The following is an 18728-nucleotide window of genomic DNA, read 5'->3' on the forward strand; positions in this document are numbered from 1 at the left end:
CCCCAGTTTTTGTGAATTGTATATCAAAGTTGAAATGCACCACACTTGTCTAGCAAAAGTACAATCCGGAAACAGATGGGTTAAGGTTTCTCTATATTCATTATACAAGTTATATTTTGTGTTAGTTTCTGACAAAATGGTTGCCATCCGCATACTATTTGACAATATGAAATGGGCTGCCTTCCAAATGAAATTTTCACAATAGGAGCGGTATCCATCTTCCAAATAAGATTCCATTTTTTATCCGCATTTCCATTTGTGATGATTTGATTATAAAGAGGTTTCACCGAGAATTTACCTGTTGCATGTAGAGTCCAATGGGGTGTACCTTCATGATTGGCATCAATTAATTGAATTTTCTTTACTTTCTCAATGGCATGTTCATCAAAAAAATCGGGTTAATTTGCGTTACCTCCCCCGAAGAAGATCATAATTTGAGTTACCTCCCCTACAGAACAAATATTAGTAAAACCTCCTCTCGTCACTTTTTCCATCCAATCCCGGTTAGCTGAGAAGATCATAATTTGAGTTACCTCCCCTGGAGAAGATCATAATTTGAGTTACCTCCCCTAAAAGCATCCAGCTGTACGAAGAAGCTGACTCAGCTAACCGGGTTTGGATGGAAAAAGTGACGAAAGGAGGTTTTACTAATATTTGTTTTGTAGAGGAGGTAACTCAAATTATGATCTTCTCCAGGGGAGGTAACGCAAATTACCCCTTTTAACCAGCTTTCCTAAATCCCATGTATTGTTAGTAGGAATTAGATCACTTACCTTTTGTAGACCTTCATTATCTGTTTGAGGTCTGTCCATCAGAGTCAACGTATCAAGAATCCGGAAATCATTCCAGATTTCTATACTAGCTCCATTCCAACTTCCCCAAAACATATAATATTATTTTAATTGTTGTGTGCATGTAAACATACCATTCCATCCCAACTATTAGTTCTATCCGGAGTGTCATTAATATGTAAGATATCAGTTCTATACTAGCTCCATTCCAACTTCTCCAAGTTCCTTTTTAAATCTCCACCCCATTTTAGCTATAATTGTTAAGTTGAATTTTTTTTGGACATCTTTAATTCTCAATTCTCCTCCTTCTAGTGACCTACACATTAAGATAGTCTCCTTTCTTATTCTTCTCATTCTTACTGTTCGCATTAAGTTTCTTTTCATCTCCCCCCACCAATAGTCCCCCTATGTTTTTCTTTGATTACCATTCATTAAAAACCAGTATAAAACAGATAAATCAGCACTGGAATTCAAAGACGATATAAAAGGGAGAGCCGGTTCCATTTTCTCCCCGGCCCTTTCTACCCACCGATAGTCCCTCTATTAATAGACCGACAACTTGGCAAGAAAAAAAGAGTAAAAATCAACTTTAACCTCTTTTATTTTGTTTGATCAGCATTCACTTGACCCCAACTACCATGGTCCATGTCCATCCATTGGCCATTTAAAGTCTACGCCTCTGCTCTGCCTTACATTTCATGCAATACTGAATGCTGAATAAAACAGATCTTACCACTTACCAGACCAGGTTTCTAATTAAATGCCACCAATCAAGCAGAACAATAGTCTTGCATCACTGAATACTCTGACACGCTTTCTCAGCTTTTCAAATTAATGGAGCAGCTTTGCACATAGCTGCAAGTGCAAAGTGCAAATATATATCCGTCGACATGGTATATACACCACAACACAACCATGTTTCCAAATATCTTTCACATAACATGGAAGACCTTGAAACTGTCCTCCTTGGACCCACACACAGCTAATTTCCACTAATAAAAAAATTTATTTTCCAATATCAACGGAACCAAATTATGCAAATTTCAATTATTAAAAAATTTAAAACAAAAGCCACAACAACAACGACATCATCTACGGTTGCCGTGCTCTTGTTAGCCAAAATCAAGAACATTTTTAAATAATTATCATATATCTATTTAAATAAATTAATATAGTTCCTATTATTGGAATTTTTCATCATCATCATCCTAATCTTGAACATCTCTGTTTCTTCATTCTTTTTCATTATCCTCGATCGTCATCAAGATTGAGTTTAGAAATCTTTGAGGAGTTTTCTAACTTGTTCAAGAGTAACAAACAAGACAACAGTAAAAGGACCTTGCCTAGAGATTGTAGGAATAAATCCTTTGTAAAGAGCCATAGGACCCTCAGCCTTGATAGTTTTCATGGCACAATCCAACGCACCAGAATATGGTGGAACACCTCCACGTTCGTACTTCATATTCATCACCCTGGTTTTGATCACATCCACCGGATTCGAAGCCACTGAAGCGACAAATCCAGCTGCAAAACTCGCTGTTACATGTGTACCCAATCCATCTTTCATTATGCCTTTATCTAAGATTGTTTCCTTGATTTGATCATACGACGCTAATTGAGATGCCGTTACGATCATGGCACGATTCACCGTCAGCGATGATCCTCTCCACAGGGAAGTAATTCCTTCTTGTTTGGCCATTCGAGTGATTGCGTCGACAACGCTCTTGTAATTACGGCGTTGGTCCAGAGGTAGACGACCATCAGCTTGCATCCGTACCATTGCGACGTCAGCCGGGTTACCACAAGCGGCACCGATTCCACCTGCAACTAGACCAGCTCCTATCTTGCGGACTAAAGGCATGTTGCCCGTTTCTGGATCAGTCCATTTCTGTTTCATGATATCGTATAGACCCATCCGAGTTGTTGAATAGAGTGTTTGCCGGAGTACCGTTGCTGATACACCGGAGAATAAACCCCGTAATCCTTGTTCTTGGACGATAGTCTTCCCTACCGATAGCAAACCCACACGTGGCGGCGGTGGTGGTAGAGTGGCGTTGATTTTCGGAGCCGCAACGGTGGTGGTTGTGGCGAATGCGGGTCGGACCGATTCGGCTGTTGGTTTGGAGGTTTGAATCTCACCATTAAGTTGCATACGAACTTTCAAAAGATCTAAGGGATGCGTTGAACATCCTGCAATAATCGATGCGATTCCTCCTTCCACAAATCCTTTGACACCCATCTTGATTTGATTTTGGATTTAGAATTTGAAGAAATAAATGGGTAATTTGAAGATTTGATTTCTGGATTTGTAATTGAAATAAAAAAAGAATTTAGAGGATTTGAAATCTGAAATTAGGACCAATTGGAATTAGGGTTCATCTCACTGGAAACCAGGAGATGAGAATGTAAGCCGAAGGCTACTGTTGAAGAATGTGGAATGTTGGGCCTCTGAGACATATGATGTTCAAAGAGACTCTATTCAAACAACAAGAACGAAACCAATTTGAAAGGTGAAGAGAAAAATATGATTATTTTTCTTTCATTTATAGGGTCTGAGGAAAGTCGTAAGGGGGAGGCTGCTGCTGCGAGATATGGAATAAGGAAACAACGAACGAAAGGAAGGAGAAAGAGTATGTGGGTCCAACTTCCGTATATATTGGGGTATAATGTATTCAATGCCCACGTGACGTGGTATTGAATCAAAATACTCCGCGTGTAATTGAGTGTTTTTCTTCCTTTTTTTTGTTTTTGTTGGTATTGGCTTTCAGCTTTCCTTTTAAGCTAACAACACCGAATCGGTTTCTAGTTTCTACCATGTGAAAACCTACAAGTCACTAATTAGCGGGTTGTCGTGACCATAAAAAGTCAATATCAAAAAATTGGCAAATTACTTGAAGCTTGGGGAATGATATCTTCGGATGGGTTCTGATAGGAGGCTACTGATTTATGTCGGAAAAAGGGTTTTGGTCGATTCTTTGGTTCTCCTTTCTTCTCTAGGAATTACGCTTTTAAGAAGAAAAAATTAAAAGGAAGGATACATTTCGGTCAAATCCATCAGCTGAAAGTCCTACCATTCATTTGGTCCAAGATGCATAGTAGAGTATGGACCGTAGAGTACCGACATACTAACACTATACTGTATGCTGTGTTGGAAAGGAAAAGTTGCAATTTAAAATACCGACATACTTGTATGTATGCCTTGTGTTGGAAAGGTTGTTTTGTGCACCTTCGTCCAAGAAGCTATCAAGGTATCGGGAATAAATTTGTTCGTGCTCTGCTTTTCTTTTTTATTTATATAATACTCTTTGTTGGGAAAATTGGCATCCAAGCGCAGCGGAAATCAGGATTCCAAAAAATAATTGGTGATTTGGACCAAACGTGAGAGAAATAATAAGAAAAAGACAGAAGATAAACAAGCACACAACCACAACACAATATATACGTGGTTCACCTTTACAGGCTACATCCACGGACAACACCACCAGAAAACTTCCACTAAATCAAAGACCATTACATGCTCTTTACGCAACCCATGACAAGACCGAACGAGTTAACAAGACATACCCGAGAACACCATTGAAGAAACCATAGAAAACTAACTCCCCTAATATTCTCCAAACCAACCTCGTGTCTTCTCTTCTACACCGTCTTCACAGCTGCTACTAACAGAGGAGAAACATGGAAACACTAGAAACTTTGTTTAGGGCAAATCCCCACACCCTAAACACTAGAACACCAAAAAATCCTCCCTCTACAAGTTTTTCTCTCGCACCAATATTGACCTTCACGGTAGCACACGATCCTCCCAACAAAGAGACCAAAAATCCTAAACACAAGGATTTACCACTCTTTTAGATAGGATTATCTCTACACCTCTAATTCTAATCCCTATATATAGAGACACAAACTTGGCCCTTAAGAAAATTACTTTGGAAACAAGTTTCCTAACTTGGCCCCTACATTCCTAAACTTTAGGAATAAGTTGACACAGGACAAAGTTTGACCAAAAGTCAATTTTACACCACCGACTAACAATTCTCCACCTCGGATCATGCTTTCAAGCATGAGACGATCAAACAAAGATTCACCTTTATCCGGCTGCACATCATCTCTATATACCATTAGAATTACTTTGAAGCTCAAACCCGAACTTCCATCTTCATATAACTATCTCTTCGACCAAAACACCATGATGTTGATAAAAGTCTTCAAATCATCTTCTTTATGAAGAACACTTGTGAAACTGGCCACGCTTCACAAACAACATGAAAATCTTCAATCACTATCAACGGATACTTGCACAGACTCCACCATTGATCACCAAGAGAACCATCCAGAAGAATCACCGCTAGCTTCACCTAACCAGTATAAGCTAATCCAGAAAGGAAGAATTAGATCCAATATCATACTCCAGCACATGTCATGATTACCCTGTATCTGAAACAAACCATCAGATATCTCCACTGTGATTAACAAGCTTAATCCTTTAAGCGATTCTCAAAGCCATCACCAATCTGACATACTCTTACCACCATCACATCCAACATACTCGCTTAGAATATACCGTGGTACATGCTTTCGAGATAGTGCGCATTCTTGATATAACGTGCAAGCCATTAAGAATACTTTACATAGATTTAAGAACATAAATCTATAACATCTCGTGCATAACTTTGAAGTGTTGCTGGATTTGCTTCTACATGAGACCTCACAGCCCCATCCTTTCTTCATATTTTGTAACCCATTCTTTATAATGTATGATTACTAACACTCTTCAAGAAGTATATATGTATTCCACCTCATTCGGCCTTATTTTGCATCCCATACTACATCATAAAACTAAACAAAGAACATAAACTTCTACCAAGTTGAACCTCTCAGATTTGTAAATCACATCACAAATCCATCGTTGTGCAAACACTGGTTGAAACATTACCTTCAAAACAAATTTCTCCACCCGAACAATAAACCATCGTTCAATTCCAGTTTCAATCACACCAGCCAGTCCAATGGATCTGATACCAATTGTTGGGGAAATTGGCACCACGAGCGCAGCGGAAATCAAGATCCCAAAGGGCAATTGGTAATTTGGACCAAACGTGAGAGAAATAATAAGAAAGAGACAGAAGATAAACAAGCACACAACCACAACACAAGATATACGTGGTTCACCTTTACAGGCTACATCCACGGACAACACCACCAGAAAACTTCCATTAAATCAAGACTATTACATGCTCTTTCCGCAACCCATGACAACACCCAAAGAGTTAACAAGACATACCCGAGAACACCATTGAAGAAACCATAGAAAACCAACTCTCCTAGTATTCTCCAAACCAGCCTCGTGTCTTCTCTTCTACACCATCTTCACAGCTGCTACTAATAGAGGAGAAACATGGAAATACTAGAAACTTTGTTTAGAGAAAAGCCCCAAATCCTAAACACTAGAACACCAAAAAATCCTCTCTCTACAAGTTTTTCTCTCGCATCGATATTGATCTTCACGGTAGCACACGATCCTCCCAACAAAGAGACAAAAAAATCCTAAACTCAAGGATTTACCACTCTTTTAGGTAGGATTATCTCTATACCTATAATTTTAATCCTTATATATAAAGACACAAAGTTGGCCCTTAAGAAAATTACTTTGGAAACAAGTTTCCCTAACTTGGCCCCTAGATTCCTAAACTTTAGAAATAAGTTGGCACAAGACAAAGTTTGACCAAAAGTCAATTTTACACCACCGACTAACACTCTTGTCTTTTCTTGATTTTTTTTTTGTTTAATTCAGTTATTTTTGGATTAAAATGAAAAAGTGATAGTAAGTTTTCTTTTTTTAAATGTAAGTCGTATTTGTTATAACGATTCATGTTGATCGATAAAGAAAAGTATATCGATCAAAAATAGAGGTAGAAGATAGTTGGACTACCGATATGGATAGAAAAGTTAAAGTTGCAAACAAACACCAATATCCAAAGGTGTAAAATGTGTCATCCCAGCACAGTTTAGTCCACGAAATCAAGTGTTTAGGTTGTTATGTATCATGTTGTGATGTATGCTAAAAATTAATGCGTGTTGTGTTGTGTCGTACTATAAGGCATTGTTGTTTGGTGCTAGAAAAATAACTGTATTGCATCGTGCTGTGCCGGTATACTTATTTTATGTTTTCTAAAGAATTTTTTTTTTAGTTACTATATATATTGCTATAGAAATAAGTCTAACATAACAAAAATAAAATGTCGAATGCTTGCTAGAATAAAGTTCATTTTTTGAAATATAAATGAAATATGACATGCTTTCTTAGCATGTTGTGTTGTGTAGTGTTGGCGGCTTTGTCGTGCCAGTATGCTGAATGTCCATGCAAAATCCATCACATGCAGTTAACATGTTGTGTCATGTAGTGTTAGGTCACCCGTTTTATTCAGATTTGAAACCTCATATATGGGCTTATGGAAACACTGGAGTTAGTAGTTTCAAAATCCCCTTATCTAAATAATTTTCATAATGGCTAAGAAACCTACATATGATTAGTGTTTTGAGTTTTTGGAGAGAAAAGAGGTAGAAGGGAAAAAGAAAAGAAAAGATAGTTTTTTTTGAAAAATTCTAAGTTTTAATTCACTAAACTAAAATGAGTGAACTCAGTGATAAGTTTCAATTGGGTGAATCCTTATATGATAAAAGACAAGTAATTCCTAGTAAAGACAAACCAAATTGGTTAAAGTAAGTAAAAAGATTGAATTTTTTAGCTTTTTAGACTGATTTATGATTGAATTTTCCCCTCGTAACCAACCATAAGACAAATTACTATTAGGTGATGATGAAATACCATTAGGTATTCCAAGAAAAAAACCCATAAGTTTGCTTACGGCCAGGTTGTTATATTACCAATCATAGATATTTCTATATGTTAGTTTTTAGTTTGATGGCTTGGAATATTCAATTATCGTTGGAAAACCAAATTTATATTGGGTCCGAGACTCTTTAAACTAACCCTAAATCCATTTAGGGTTACAAACCTGACCGTAACAACATGTACAATTTTGTTTTTTTATCTATGTTTAGGAGTTCTTAGTTTCCTAATTGTCATAGTTCTTTGTTTAGAACTATCGAGGGTTCGAATCCCTTTCTCTCTTTTTTCTCATTGAATAAACTTTTTAAATATTGTTTCAGATTAGCCTGATATCACAAGGTGAAATTCCCGGTAGCCGAGCCAGAAAAAAAAAAAAAGTAAAAAGGAACACTTTTTTAAGTATGACCTAATCCAAATGATGAAATCAAATTGATTCTTACTTCAAGCATTTGATTTCCGTAAAAGCTTCAGAAAATAAGTTTACGGTTAGAAAATTAAGAACACCTAACTGTAAGTAAATCTGCAACCCTTTTTTCCCCCCGATTTCACCCGATTTAAACCAATTCAAACTCAAAAAATAGAAGAAAAAAAAAGATGGATTTTCCGAATCTAAAATAATTCGGTTGAGGATAGGAAAAAGAGAAGAACATGTTCCTAGATACCCGTAATTGAGACTTGCCGAAGACGATGAATTGATTTTAAATTGAAAATAAAATAATTTTGGTCGAGTAGAGGAAGAGGAGAAGGAAGTGAAACAGAATTAGGTTTTGGTTTTAGTTATTAGTGTTTTAAAGATGAAAGGGTAAGTTAGACTTTTTAAATTCCTTTAGGACACCACCCTAACCAACTAACTAGACATTAGGATCATGACATGCTTAGTGTGTCCATAAGCCCCTTTGCGAGGTTTCCAAATTTTGGCGTGTTGTGATGGGCCATAAACATGTTGGCACGACCGAATTCACCTAAAAAAGTACAAGGTTTAAAGCACAAAAGTTTCAAATCTTACATTATACTTTTTCAGAGTCTTTGAAAGTCAGACCCTAAGCATAGAAGGTGTTTCTGATAGCATGAATCATTAGAATGACAATATACTTTTTTTAGTGTCAAAAATTTGCGCATTTCTTCTAACCACAAAATTAGAATATTTTCGAAAACGAGCTAAATTGCCAGGAAAGTATTGATGCCTCCATATTATTTGGCATGACAAAAAACTACCCGAGTTGATTGTTTAAATCAGTAAATACTTTGGATGCAAACTTGCATGTCGCTTTATTCTCTGAACAAGTGACTCAACTTGATATAGCTGCGATGTTATGTCTAATCAGAGAGTCATGAGTAAAGAATTTACGTTGTTATATTATCCAGAAAAATGGAGCCACCTTGGGTGGATATTTTTGCGCCAACAAGGATAGGTTACCATGTTGCACATAACGTACAGATGTACAATCTCAAATATGTTAAACGTTATTTTTAGGTGTTAAGGAATGAAATCGAACAATGTAAACGTTACTAATTTTAATTTTGTTAATTTATTAAAATAGTTATTTTTATTTAACTCGTTTTATTTTATTTATTAAAATAGTTATTTTTGTTAAATATTATTTACTCCACGAGACATGAATCGTGTGTGAGGCACGAGATGAGATGAGGATGAGCCTCAGTTTCGCATGAGAGGCCATGCATATCTTGTGGGAGTCGAACTCCGCTGGTGAGTCTTTCAGATGAATGTGAGAGACTTGAGGTCTATATTTCATGATAAGTCTTATATATGAGGCTTATTATGTCCGAATATCAGTATGAGATATAGATGAGCTCGTGAGGCTCATGGAGCCAACTGGGACATGAACATGAGAATGAGGGTGAGGCCTGCATATGTGCTTGAGAGTGTCCTTGTTTATATGAAACTATGGAATACTTGATTTTATTAGTGAATCTCACGGGGATGTTACTAGGAACCGTGAACATATTCATTTATGAAATAGACATTACCAGTGTATCTCGTAGGGATGTACTAGAAGTTATTCATGTGGATCAGGAGACTTGGGTCGTGCTCATGAGACCGAGCTGTGGGTCGTGCTTACTGGAGAGTGAGCATAAGGGAAAGAGACTCTATGTCCTATTCTACAGGAATCAAGATAAATAAAGACATTTTTTTATTCATCTCCCAATCAAATTGAATAAATTTGATATTTCTATTAAGCTGATTCTCAACAAGATGTTTGAATTTAACAAATATTTCAAGTACTTCAGATTTATAAGCTAGAGGATACAACCATGTGAATCTACTAAAGGAATCAATAAAGGACACATAATACTTGTAACCATTAATAGCACACAATGGTGATACCCATACATCTGAATGTATTTGTTAGAGCATTGCTCGGTCGAACTCGCATGCGTTGCTATCTCAAGCATGTTTTCCAATGTTAGTGATCAAAACTATAAGTCTTGATTTCTAGTCAATTATAGATAAGTCTGGGACTAGGATAGAACGTGTAGTTGAGCTCAAGGACTTCATGGCGATTCATTAAACAAGTAGAATAACTACTCAAGGAACCGGTGGAACTTCTCGAGAAAAAGGTATGTGAAGACTTGAACTTATCTGTCACTCAAAAGTCTATCTACTCTATATCCTACTCTTTGAGACAAGAAGTCGTGCTATATATAGACTTGGATTATACACATTTGGTATTTCAAGCCGAGTATACCTCGCCTATCTATATCTCGAAATATGTGTTGGTAAGATTTTTGCTTTGACCAAGTTTATCTTTACCATGTGACGAAAGTCATAATATGTTTCAATCATCTTGAGAATTGCTTTGACGAGAAATGGTGTAGCAACTATATAACGTCCTCTAAGAATGTTTCAATGATTGGAATGAGAGTTTAGATTACATAACCAATGGTGGACATAAGCATTATTGTGAAAACACATTTATGTATAAGTCCTATTCCTTAAACCAAAGCTTGCGAACTTTGTTGATCAAGAGAACCGGAAGAATGGCGTGATCCAAGTCCGCGAACTGTCGAAGTTCTCAAACCCGAGAATTTCTGCTGGAGTTGAAAAACTACTTGCGTGAAGCTAAGTCCGCGAACCCAGTCCGCGAACCAGCGAAGTTCTCAAACCCGAGAATTTCTGCTGGAGTTTGTAAACTCTGCCCGGTAACTTAAGTCCGCGAACCTAGCATGCGAACTTGAGAAGGTTATATATATGAAGATGATTTCTGAACTTAAACTTCAAAAGACTAAGGAATGCAGTTTGCAAACCGTGGCTATAAAAGTTCATGAACCGATTCAAGTAAATCAAATAATCTTTGATTCAATTGTGTCTTATGTAGTTGTTTGAGGGTGGAAACGGTTTTTGCTGATTTCGGTAGTTTCTGGTGTGTGGGTGAGAAACGAGTCTAAACCCTAAACAATGTACTGCAAGGGAGTACTTTAGATTCGAGAGATCAATCTGTACAAATCCGGCCTAAACCAAGAAATGTCCGTTCCAGACTTGCTTCGGTCACAAAGAGGAGGAGAAGGGTTGGTTTTGGGGAGGGAAGCGAAGAGAGTGTTGAGACCAGAATAGTTGATTCTGGAAGAGTAGTTTTTTGTGACTTGTATCAGAAAGTGGGAAGCTAACAGATGGGAAAGCTAGCAAACGTTTTCTGAGTGTTGTATGCTCCTAACCAGAACTTGTTGTTCGGTGGAAATAGGTAATGCCTATTTATACAAGTCGAAGTGAAACATATTCTGGTCTCATTAAGAAATGGAAAACGAGTGAGTAAATGGGAGGAGGTGGTAACTGGTAACCCTTGGAATTGATGTTCCATAAAAGAAAGCGTTTCACCATTACTCCTTGTATTTACTAACCGCCTCATCCTTATGAAACTTTCTTAAAATCAGCGTAGTGTACGCCGCACGATGTAAACCGCCAAACCAATACCCAATGAGCATCCCCCAGTTTGTGACATGTGTTGATGTCTCGAGTGTTTTCGTGGAAAACATGTAGCATGTTGTTGTTATCTGGTAAGTTGAGCTTGGGAAACTTGCTGGCTCGGTGGTGACCTTCAACGGTCGAGATTTTGCATCTTAAGAGGAAGGTAACCGTTGATTATTGCAACCTTTCGTTTGGTAGCCAGTGGCATGAAAGTATGATCAGTATGGCTTTAATACGGCCCAGTTTAGGCGCGGCCAAAAGTTAGGGTTTTGGACTTATTTAGGCGCGACCAAACTAGGGCCAAAGGTTGTCATGCGTTAGCTAGTCACCTTGGACGGCTAAGATATGCATCTTAGATGAAAAGGTGGTCGTTGATTGATGCAAGCCTTCGTTTTGGTAGCCGCATAGGGAAGGCTGGTATGGTATGGCGTGACAAGGTGGTTGGCATGCCATTGGCACATGTGGCATGACAAGCCTTGGCGCGGTTTGGCGTGGCCAAAACTAGGGTTTTGGGCCAAAGGTTACCATGCGTTGTTTGTCGACCTTGGACGGCTAGGATTTGCATCTAGGGTAGAAGGGTGGCCGTTGATCGTCGCACGCCTTCGTTTTGGTAGCCGCATGGGGAAGGTCGGTATGGTATGGCGCGGAAGGTGGTTGGCATGCCATTGGCACATGTGGCATGGCATGCCTTGGCGTGGCCAAAACTAGGGTTTTGGGCCAAAGGTTACCATGCATCGTTTGGCGACCTTGGACGGATATGATTTGCATCTAGGATGGAAGGGTGGCCTTTGATCGTCGCACGCCTTCGTTTTGGTAACCGCATAGGGAAGGCCGACATGGTGGGGCCAAGGACAATGGCGCAGATGGCTTAACATAGTGGGGCCATGGGTTTGGCACGGACGGCTTGGCATGGTGGGGCCAAGGGTTTGGCATGCCATTGGCGCATGGTGCGGCTAGCATGGTTGGGGCCAAGGTAAGGTGCGGTTGGCTTGGCATGGTGGGGCCAGGGGTTTGGCATGCCATTGGCGCATGGTGCGGCTAGCATGGTTGGCATGCCTTGGCGCGGTAGACGTGGCTGGCATGGTTGGCATGCCTTGGCGCGGAGATGTGGCTGGCATGGTTTGCCATTGGCACAGTGGTGCGGCTGGCATGGTTGGCATGCCTTGGCGTGGAGATGTGGTTGGCATGGTTTTCCATTGGCACAGTGGTGCGGCTGGCATGGTTGGCATGACTTGGCGCGGGGATGTGGCTGGCATGGTTTGCCATTGGCACAGTGGTGCGGCTGGCATGGTTGGCATGCCTTGGCGCGGAGATTTGGCTGGCATGGTTTGCCATTGCACGAAGATGTGGATGGCATGGTTTTCCATTGGCACAGTGGTGCGACTGGCATGGTTGGCATGCCTTGGCGCGGTAGCATGAGAATTAGGGTTTGGCATAGATGACGTTGGTAAATGTTAAGGGTTCTGCCGTGGAACATGATACATAAAAAAGGTACCCTGGTAATTCTTACGTAGGCATGCTGATCGATTCAATAAATGTGCTAATGGTCATAGTGACGTCATGTCAGATGTGCGGTTTTACGATTTTAACCCTAAGCTAAAGCCACCATCAACATTAAGTCCCCTGCTTATCTCGGAACGGGAGCATCGTTGCGAGGTAAGCATAAGATGGTGACATGATAGGACAAAAATCGAAACAACAAGTCGTGAAAAGATAGTCAGGAAGGTCCAACTAACCTTTTTCGAGAGGTAAAGAGAGTTTGTGCTTCCCGTATTGGCGGCCTTGCATAAATTATACTGGTGGTGCAAACCATGGAGTGGTGAGATGAAAATCGTCGGCTTAGTCTGGCCATGCATCACCTTGTCTGGGTTAGGGATCATCGTGACGATGGCTTGGCGAGTTTGTTGGTGTTAGCGCGGCAAGTCACGGCATGGACGGTGGTGCAAGGCATGAAACGGTTTGGTGAGGCAAGGCATGAAACGGTTTGGTGAGGCAAAGCATGCGCGGATGGTGGTGCAAGGCATTACATGGTTCGGTGAGGCAAAGCATGCACGGACAGTGGTGCAAGGCATGACACAGTATGATGAGGCAAAACATGCGCGGGCGGTGGTGCAAGGCATGGCACAGTTTGGTGAGACAAAGCATGCGCGGACATTGGTGCAAGGCATGACACAGTTTGGTGAGGCAAAGCATGCGCGAACGGCTTGGCATGGTGGTGATTTGTCTTTGCGGACCCGATTGCCTCTTTTCCTTACTTGACTCGAATAAGAAGTCCTTTCCTCATTCAAATTTATAAGTATCACGCCCTCTTGTCTCGTTTGGCTTTCATTAAGGTTTTTGATGAGGGGTTTCGTTTGAGGATGATTTCCCGGTCGTGATGTAATCACGTTCCACTTATTCAGTCTGTGTTTCTCTTTCTTCCTTTAGGGTTTCCACAGTATTTATGACGGTGAAGTTGCATCGTCTTCCCAGTTTTACAACAAAGATTTCCTCTTGTTGAGTCCACCTCTCTTCATCATGTCGATCAGAAGTGAATCATCTTCGAGCCAGCTAGATTCTCTAGTCAAACGCGTGAGGCCTGACTCTTGCAACAATTCCCCCATCCGGGTCATTCGAGTCAAGAAGATTATACCGGTATGTTTTTATTGATCAACAGGTGTTTCATTGTTTGACGATGAATGACAGAAGTTTTCTTCTGTGTAGAGATATCCTGTCGGAGCGTGCGCTACCATCATTGATGAAGATGATTTGGTTACCTCTTTTTCTTCAATTCCGATCCCACCAGCTGCTGCAGATCTGGAGAACGCCTACTTAGGAATTTCTTGTCATGAGTATCCCAATGCAGGTTTGTCGTTCGGAACCCGCATGAGGTGTCTTTCCTCTAACTACCAGAACGTCGGTGGGTTTCTGGTGCGGAAAGAATTCATGACTCTTTACACAAAGATATGGACGATATATGGCCACATCGCCACCAGGAGCGTGGTACAATATCGTTCATCCGCTTTCGTTTCCATAGTGAATTGTCTCTTGCCGATGGTCGCCGAAATGGAGAGTATGTCTATCCGTGCTGTCGCGGAATCAACTATTCAAAAGTGGGAGAACATGGTGTCTACCTGTGAATCTCTGAAGTTCAACGTTAGTTGGTTGCGATTTCGTCTTGATATTGTGAAAGTCGACAAAGCCAGTATATTTGCTGGCGTGGTCCCTGCTACGAAAGCTATTCTAGAAGAGGAGAAAGATCTGGCCATGGAGTCACAGAAGGTGGAAGAGTCAATCCGGAACTTGAAGAGTAGGACTGAAAGGTATCAAAGCCAGTTAAAGATGATTCTTTCGAGGGATTACAATCTGTTGGATGGGCTTTTCCGAGTTATGTGGTTGTGAGATGTTTAGTTTCTTTCTGGGTTTTAAACATGTTTTTGCTCTTTTTTTTTTGTATTTTTTTTCAAAGAATAAGTGAATTTTATTGATTTACTTCAATCAAACAAAGTAAAAGAAACTTGATATTTGAGATGTGGAAGAAAAGTGGAAAGATGCCTGGCTATCCGTGTTTGTGATACGGCGGGGCGCGAGGTGGTGGTCAGGCGTAATATGCCTTAAGCCACTTTCCGTTGATGGCTGCTTCCAGTTTTCCTCCATCTTCTTTAATGACCTTGTAGTACCCACTGTTGTACGCTTTCGTGACTATATAAGGCCCTTCCCACTTTGCGGAGAATTTTGGTGCGGACGCGTCTTGCTGAATGTTTTTGGCAGTCTTCATTACAAAATCTCCCACTTGAAAAACCCGAGGCTTCACGGTTTTGTTATATGCTCTGGAAACCCTATTTATGTATGCTTGTGCGTGTTCTTCCGTCTTGGATCTTCTGGAATCTACAATGTCCAATTCTGCGACTCTGGCGCTCAATGCTTCAGCTTCATTCCATCTAACTCCACTTGCTTCGACAATCCTAGCCGATGGGATTTTAACTTCTGCTGGGAGGATGGCGTCTGCGCCGTAAACAAGGGAGTATGGAGAGGCCCTGGTGAACCTTCTTGGTGATGTCCGGTACACCCAGAGCGTTATTGGCAATTGCTCATGCCATGTCCAAGGATTATCATGCACTGTCCGACTGAAGATTCAGATCAGAGTTTTGTTGGTTCTTTCAGCCTGTCCGTTCCCTTGGGGGTAGTACACGGTGGAGAAGACTTGCTTAATTCCGTATTCTTCGAGTAACTCCCATACTTTCTTGTTTGCGAAAGGAGTGTCATTGTCGGTGATGATATGTTTAGGCACGCCAAACCGGGAGATAATGTACTCCTTAATGAATGTCGGGATTGTGGTTCCATTCGTCCCTCGTAAAGGTATGGCTTCGACCCACTTGGTGAAATATTCGGTTGCTGTTATTATGTACTCGTGATGCTTTGAGGACGGCGGATTGATCTTTCCAATGATATCGAGTCCCCAGCTACGAAAGGGACACGGACTGCTTATCAAATGCAGGGGAGTCGACGATACATGGATAAGGTTTCCATGAATTCGGCATTTTTTGCATCTCTGGACGAAAACAGCTGCATCATCCTCCATGGTTGGCCAGTAGTATTTCTCGTGTATCTGAAGAAATAATTTCCGTTTTCCTTGGTGTTCGCCTTCGTGCATCTCTTTCAGCATGATTAGGATTTCTTCTTCGTTCAAAAATCGTAGAAAACTTCCTCCAAAGCTCTTACGATATAAGATTCCTTCATGGAATACAAATCTCTCGGACCTTTGTTTTATTTTGGCTGTGTCCTTCCTATTGGTGGGGAGTATGTTGTCGCGAAGGTAACTGATATATGGCTCCTGCCAGTCCACAGCGTGACTGATATTGAAAACTTCTAATTGATGTGGTGGCGCTTGACAGTTGGAACATGTTCTTTGAAGTAATAGAGATTGAGCCTCCATTTCTGGCCAGTAGTAGCCAAGGCGTTGCAAACGGCGATAGAGTGTTACCACTAATGTTTGCCCGCAGATTTCATCATGGACGCGGTTGAGTTGTTGTTGTTCTTCTCTCTCTCCAAGACATCTTGACAAGGAACCGTCTGGATTTCTATGATATAGCACCCCTCGGATCATGAAGAAATTTTGTAAGGTTTTGAGACTGACCTTTCCCTGGAAAAGCGAGCTGTTAAGCTCTTTGATAATTGGTGTTCTCCAGTCGCCAACTTCATCCTCTTCGGGTTGTGAAAGCCATGTTTAAGCCACGGTTCGTCTCTTCACTGTCAGGTTTTCCACAAAACCTTCAAATTGCAGTTTTGATGCTAGCGTGGCTAGGCAGTCAGCGTGTTGGTTTCCGCTGCGCCCAATATGCGTTATGGTCGCGTCGGCGAAGTAGTTTAGTAGTTTTTGTGCCTCGGCTCTGTATGGGGCCAAGGTTACTTCCTTCAGTGCGGATATTCCGTTCACTTGATTGAAAAGTAATTTAGAATCCCCTTTTATTTCCAGACGTGTGGCTCCAGCTCGTTTAGCCAAGGACAGTCCGATGAGAAAGGCTTCATATTCTGCTGAATTGTTAGTGCAGGGGAAGTCAAGCTTGAAGGAGTGCCAGAATACTTCACCGGTCGGGGATACTAGAACCACACCTGCTCCTCCAGTACCGTTGTTAGGAGTAACGGAGCCGTCGAAGAATAGTATCCACGTTTCTTCTTGGATGAAAGAGATTTCTGGAAAGTCTCCAGGGAGGTCCTCGTGTAGCGTCATGGTATTCTCTCCCGGAAACGCCGCCAGCAAATCCGCAACTGCTTGCCCTTTGATGGCTCTCGGGGAAGCTCATGTTATGTAGAACTCTGATATTTGGAGGAGCCATTTGGCCGGTCTTCCTATTAGGGACGATTTTGAGAGGAGGAACTTCACATAATCAGACTTAGATATAAGCACCACTTTATTGGAAAGCAGGTAATGCCCGAATTTCTGGATGGTGTGGATCAAAGCTAAGCACGCCTTTTCTGCTTTGGGATATCTGAGTTCGGTATCTCTTAAAGTACGACTGAAGTAGTAGATGGGATGCTCAATCCCTTCGTCATCTTCTTGGGCAAGGAGAGCTCCGACAGCAGTGTCACTAAAGGCAGTGTAGAGGTGTAGTGGTCTTCCTTGTATGGGAGATTTCATGATGGATGTGAAGATAATGTTTGCTGAATCTTCCGGAACGCTTCCTGTTGTAGTGTGGTCCAGACGAAGCTTGATCCTTTCTTCAGTAAGGGGGTAAACGAAGCGACAAGTTGATCCAATCCTGGTATGAAGTGGCGAATGTAGTTTATTTTACCCATGAAACTCTGGAGTTCTTTCACGGTTCGCGGTGGTGGCATCGTGAGGATGGATTGTGTTTTAACTGGGTCAACTTTAATTCCCTCAGCAGTCACATGGAAACCTAGGAACTTGCACGAAGAGACACCAAAAGCACACTTTAACGGAATCATCTTAAGTTTGTACTCGCGACATCTTTCGAATACCTGCCACAGAATTCCTGCATGGGCTGCCCGAGTTTTTGACTTAACCACTATGTCATCTATATAATCTTCGACTTGCTTATGCATCATATCGTGAAAAATGGTGGTCATGGCGCGTTGGTATATGGTGCCAGCGTTTTTCAAATCGAAGGGCATCACAATGTAGTAAACGTTTCCAAGAGGAGTTCGAAAAGCCGTCTTACTTGCGTCATGTTCGTACATCTTTATTTGGTTGTAGTCGCTGTATCCATCCATAAAAGAGAACATGCCATGTCCACTGGTGGCGTCTACTAGCATGTCAATGTTGGGGAGCGTAAAGTCATCTTTAGGGAAGCATTTTTTCAAATCCCTAAAATCGACACAACACCTGATCTGGCCATTCTTCTTTTTTACCGGAACTATGTTGGACAACCAAGTGGGGTGGTGAATCGGTTTGATGAAACCATCCGCTAGTAGATTTTGAATTCTACCTTAATCTGTTCTTCCACATGGTGCCAGAATTGTCTCGGGGTTTGCTTGACCAGTTTGGACCAGGGTATCACGTGTAAATGATGAGTGACTAGCTTCTCGTCCAAGTCAGGAATTTCCTCGTATGTCCATGCGAATACGTCTTGATATTCCTTGAGAAGATCTACCATCTTTACGCGTTCGTCCGTGCACAAAGTCGAGCTGATCGAGATGGGTCGCGGAGATTCTTCACTCC

The 18728-nt window shown here is 41.0% G+C and overlaps 1 protein-coding gene across 1 annotated transcript; it reads right to left on the bottom strand.

Moving 5' to 3' along the window:
• Positions 1-1777: 1777 nt before the first annotated feature.
• On the bottom strand, positions 1778-3386 carry LOC113283596 (mitochondrial uncoupling protein 5-like). Its single transcript, XM_026532916.1, has one exon. The coding sequence runs from the start codon at positions 3028-3030 to the stop codon at positions 2065-2067; it is 966 nt and encodes a 321-aa protein (XP_026388701.1). The 5' UTR covers positions 3031-3386; the 3' UTR covers positions 1778-2064.
• Between the last annotated feature and the right edge of the window lie 15342 nt (positions 3387-18728).

This window comes from Papaver somniferum, chromosome 5 (assembly GCF_003573695.1).
Source record: "Papaver somniferum cultivar HN1 chromosome 5, ASM357369v1, whole genome shotgun sequence".
NCBI lineage: Eukaryota > Viridiplantae > Streptophyta > Magnoliopsida > Ranunculales > Papaveraceae > Papaver > Papaver somniferum.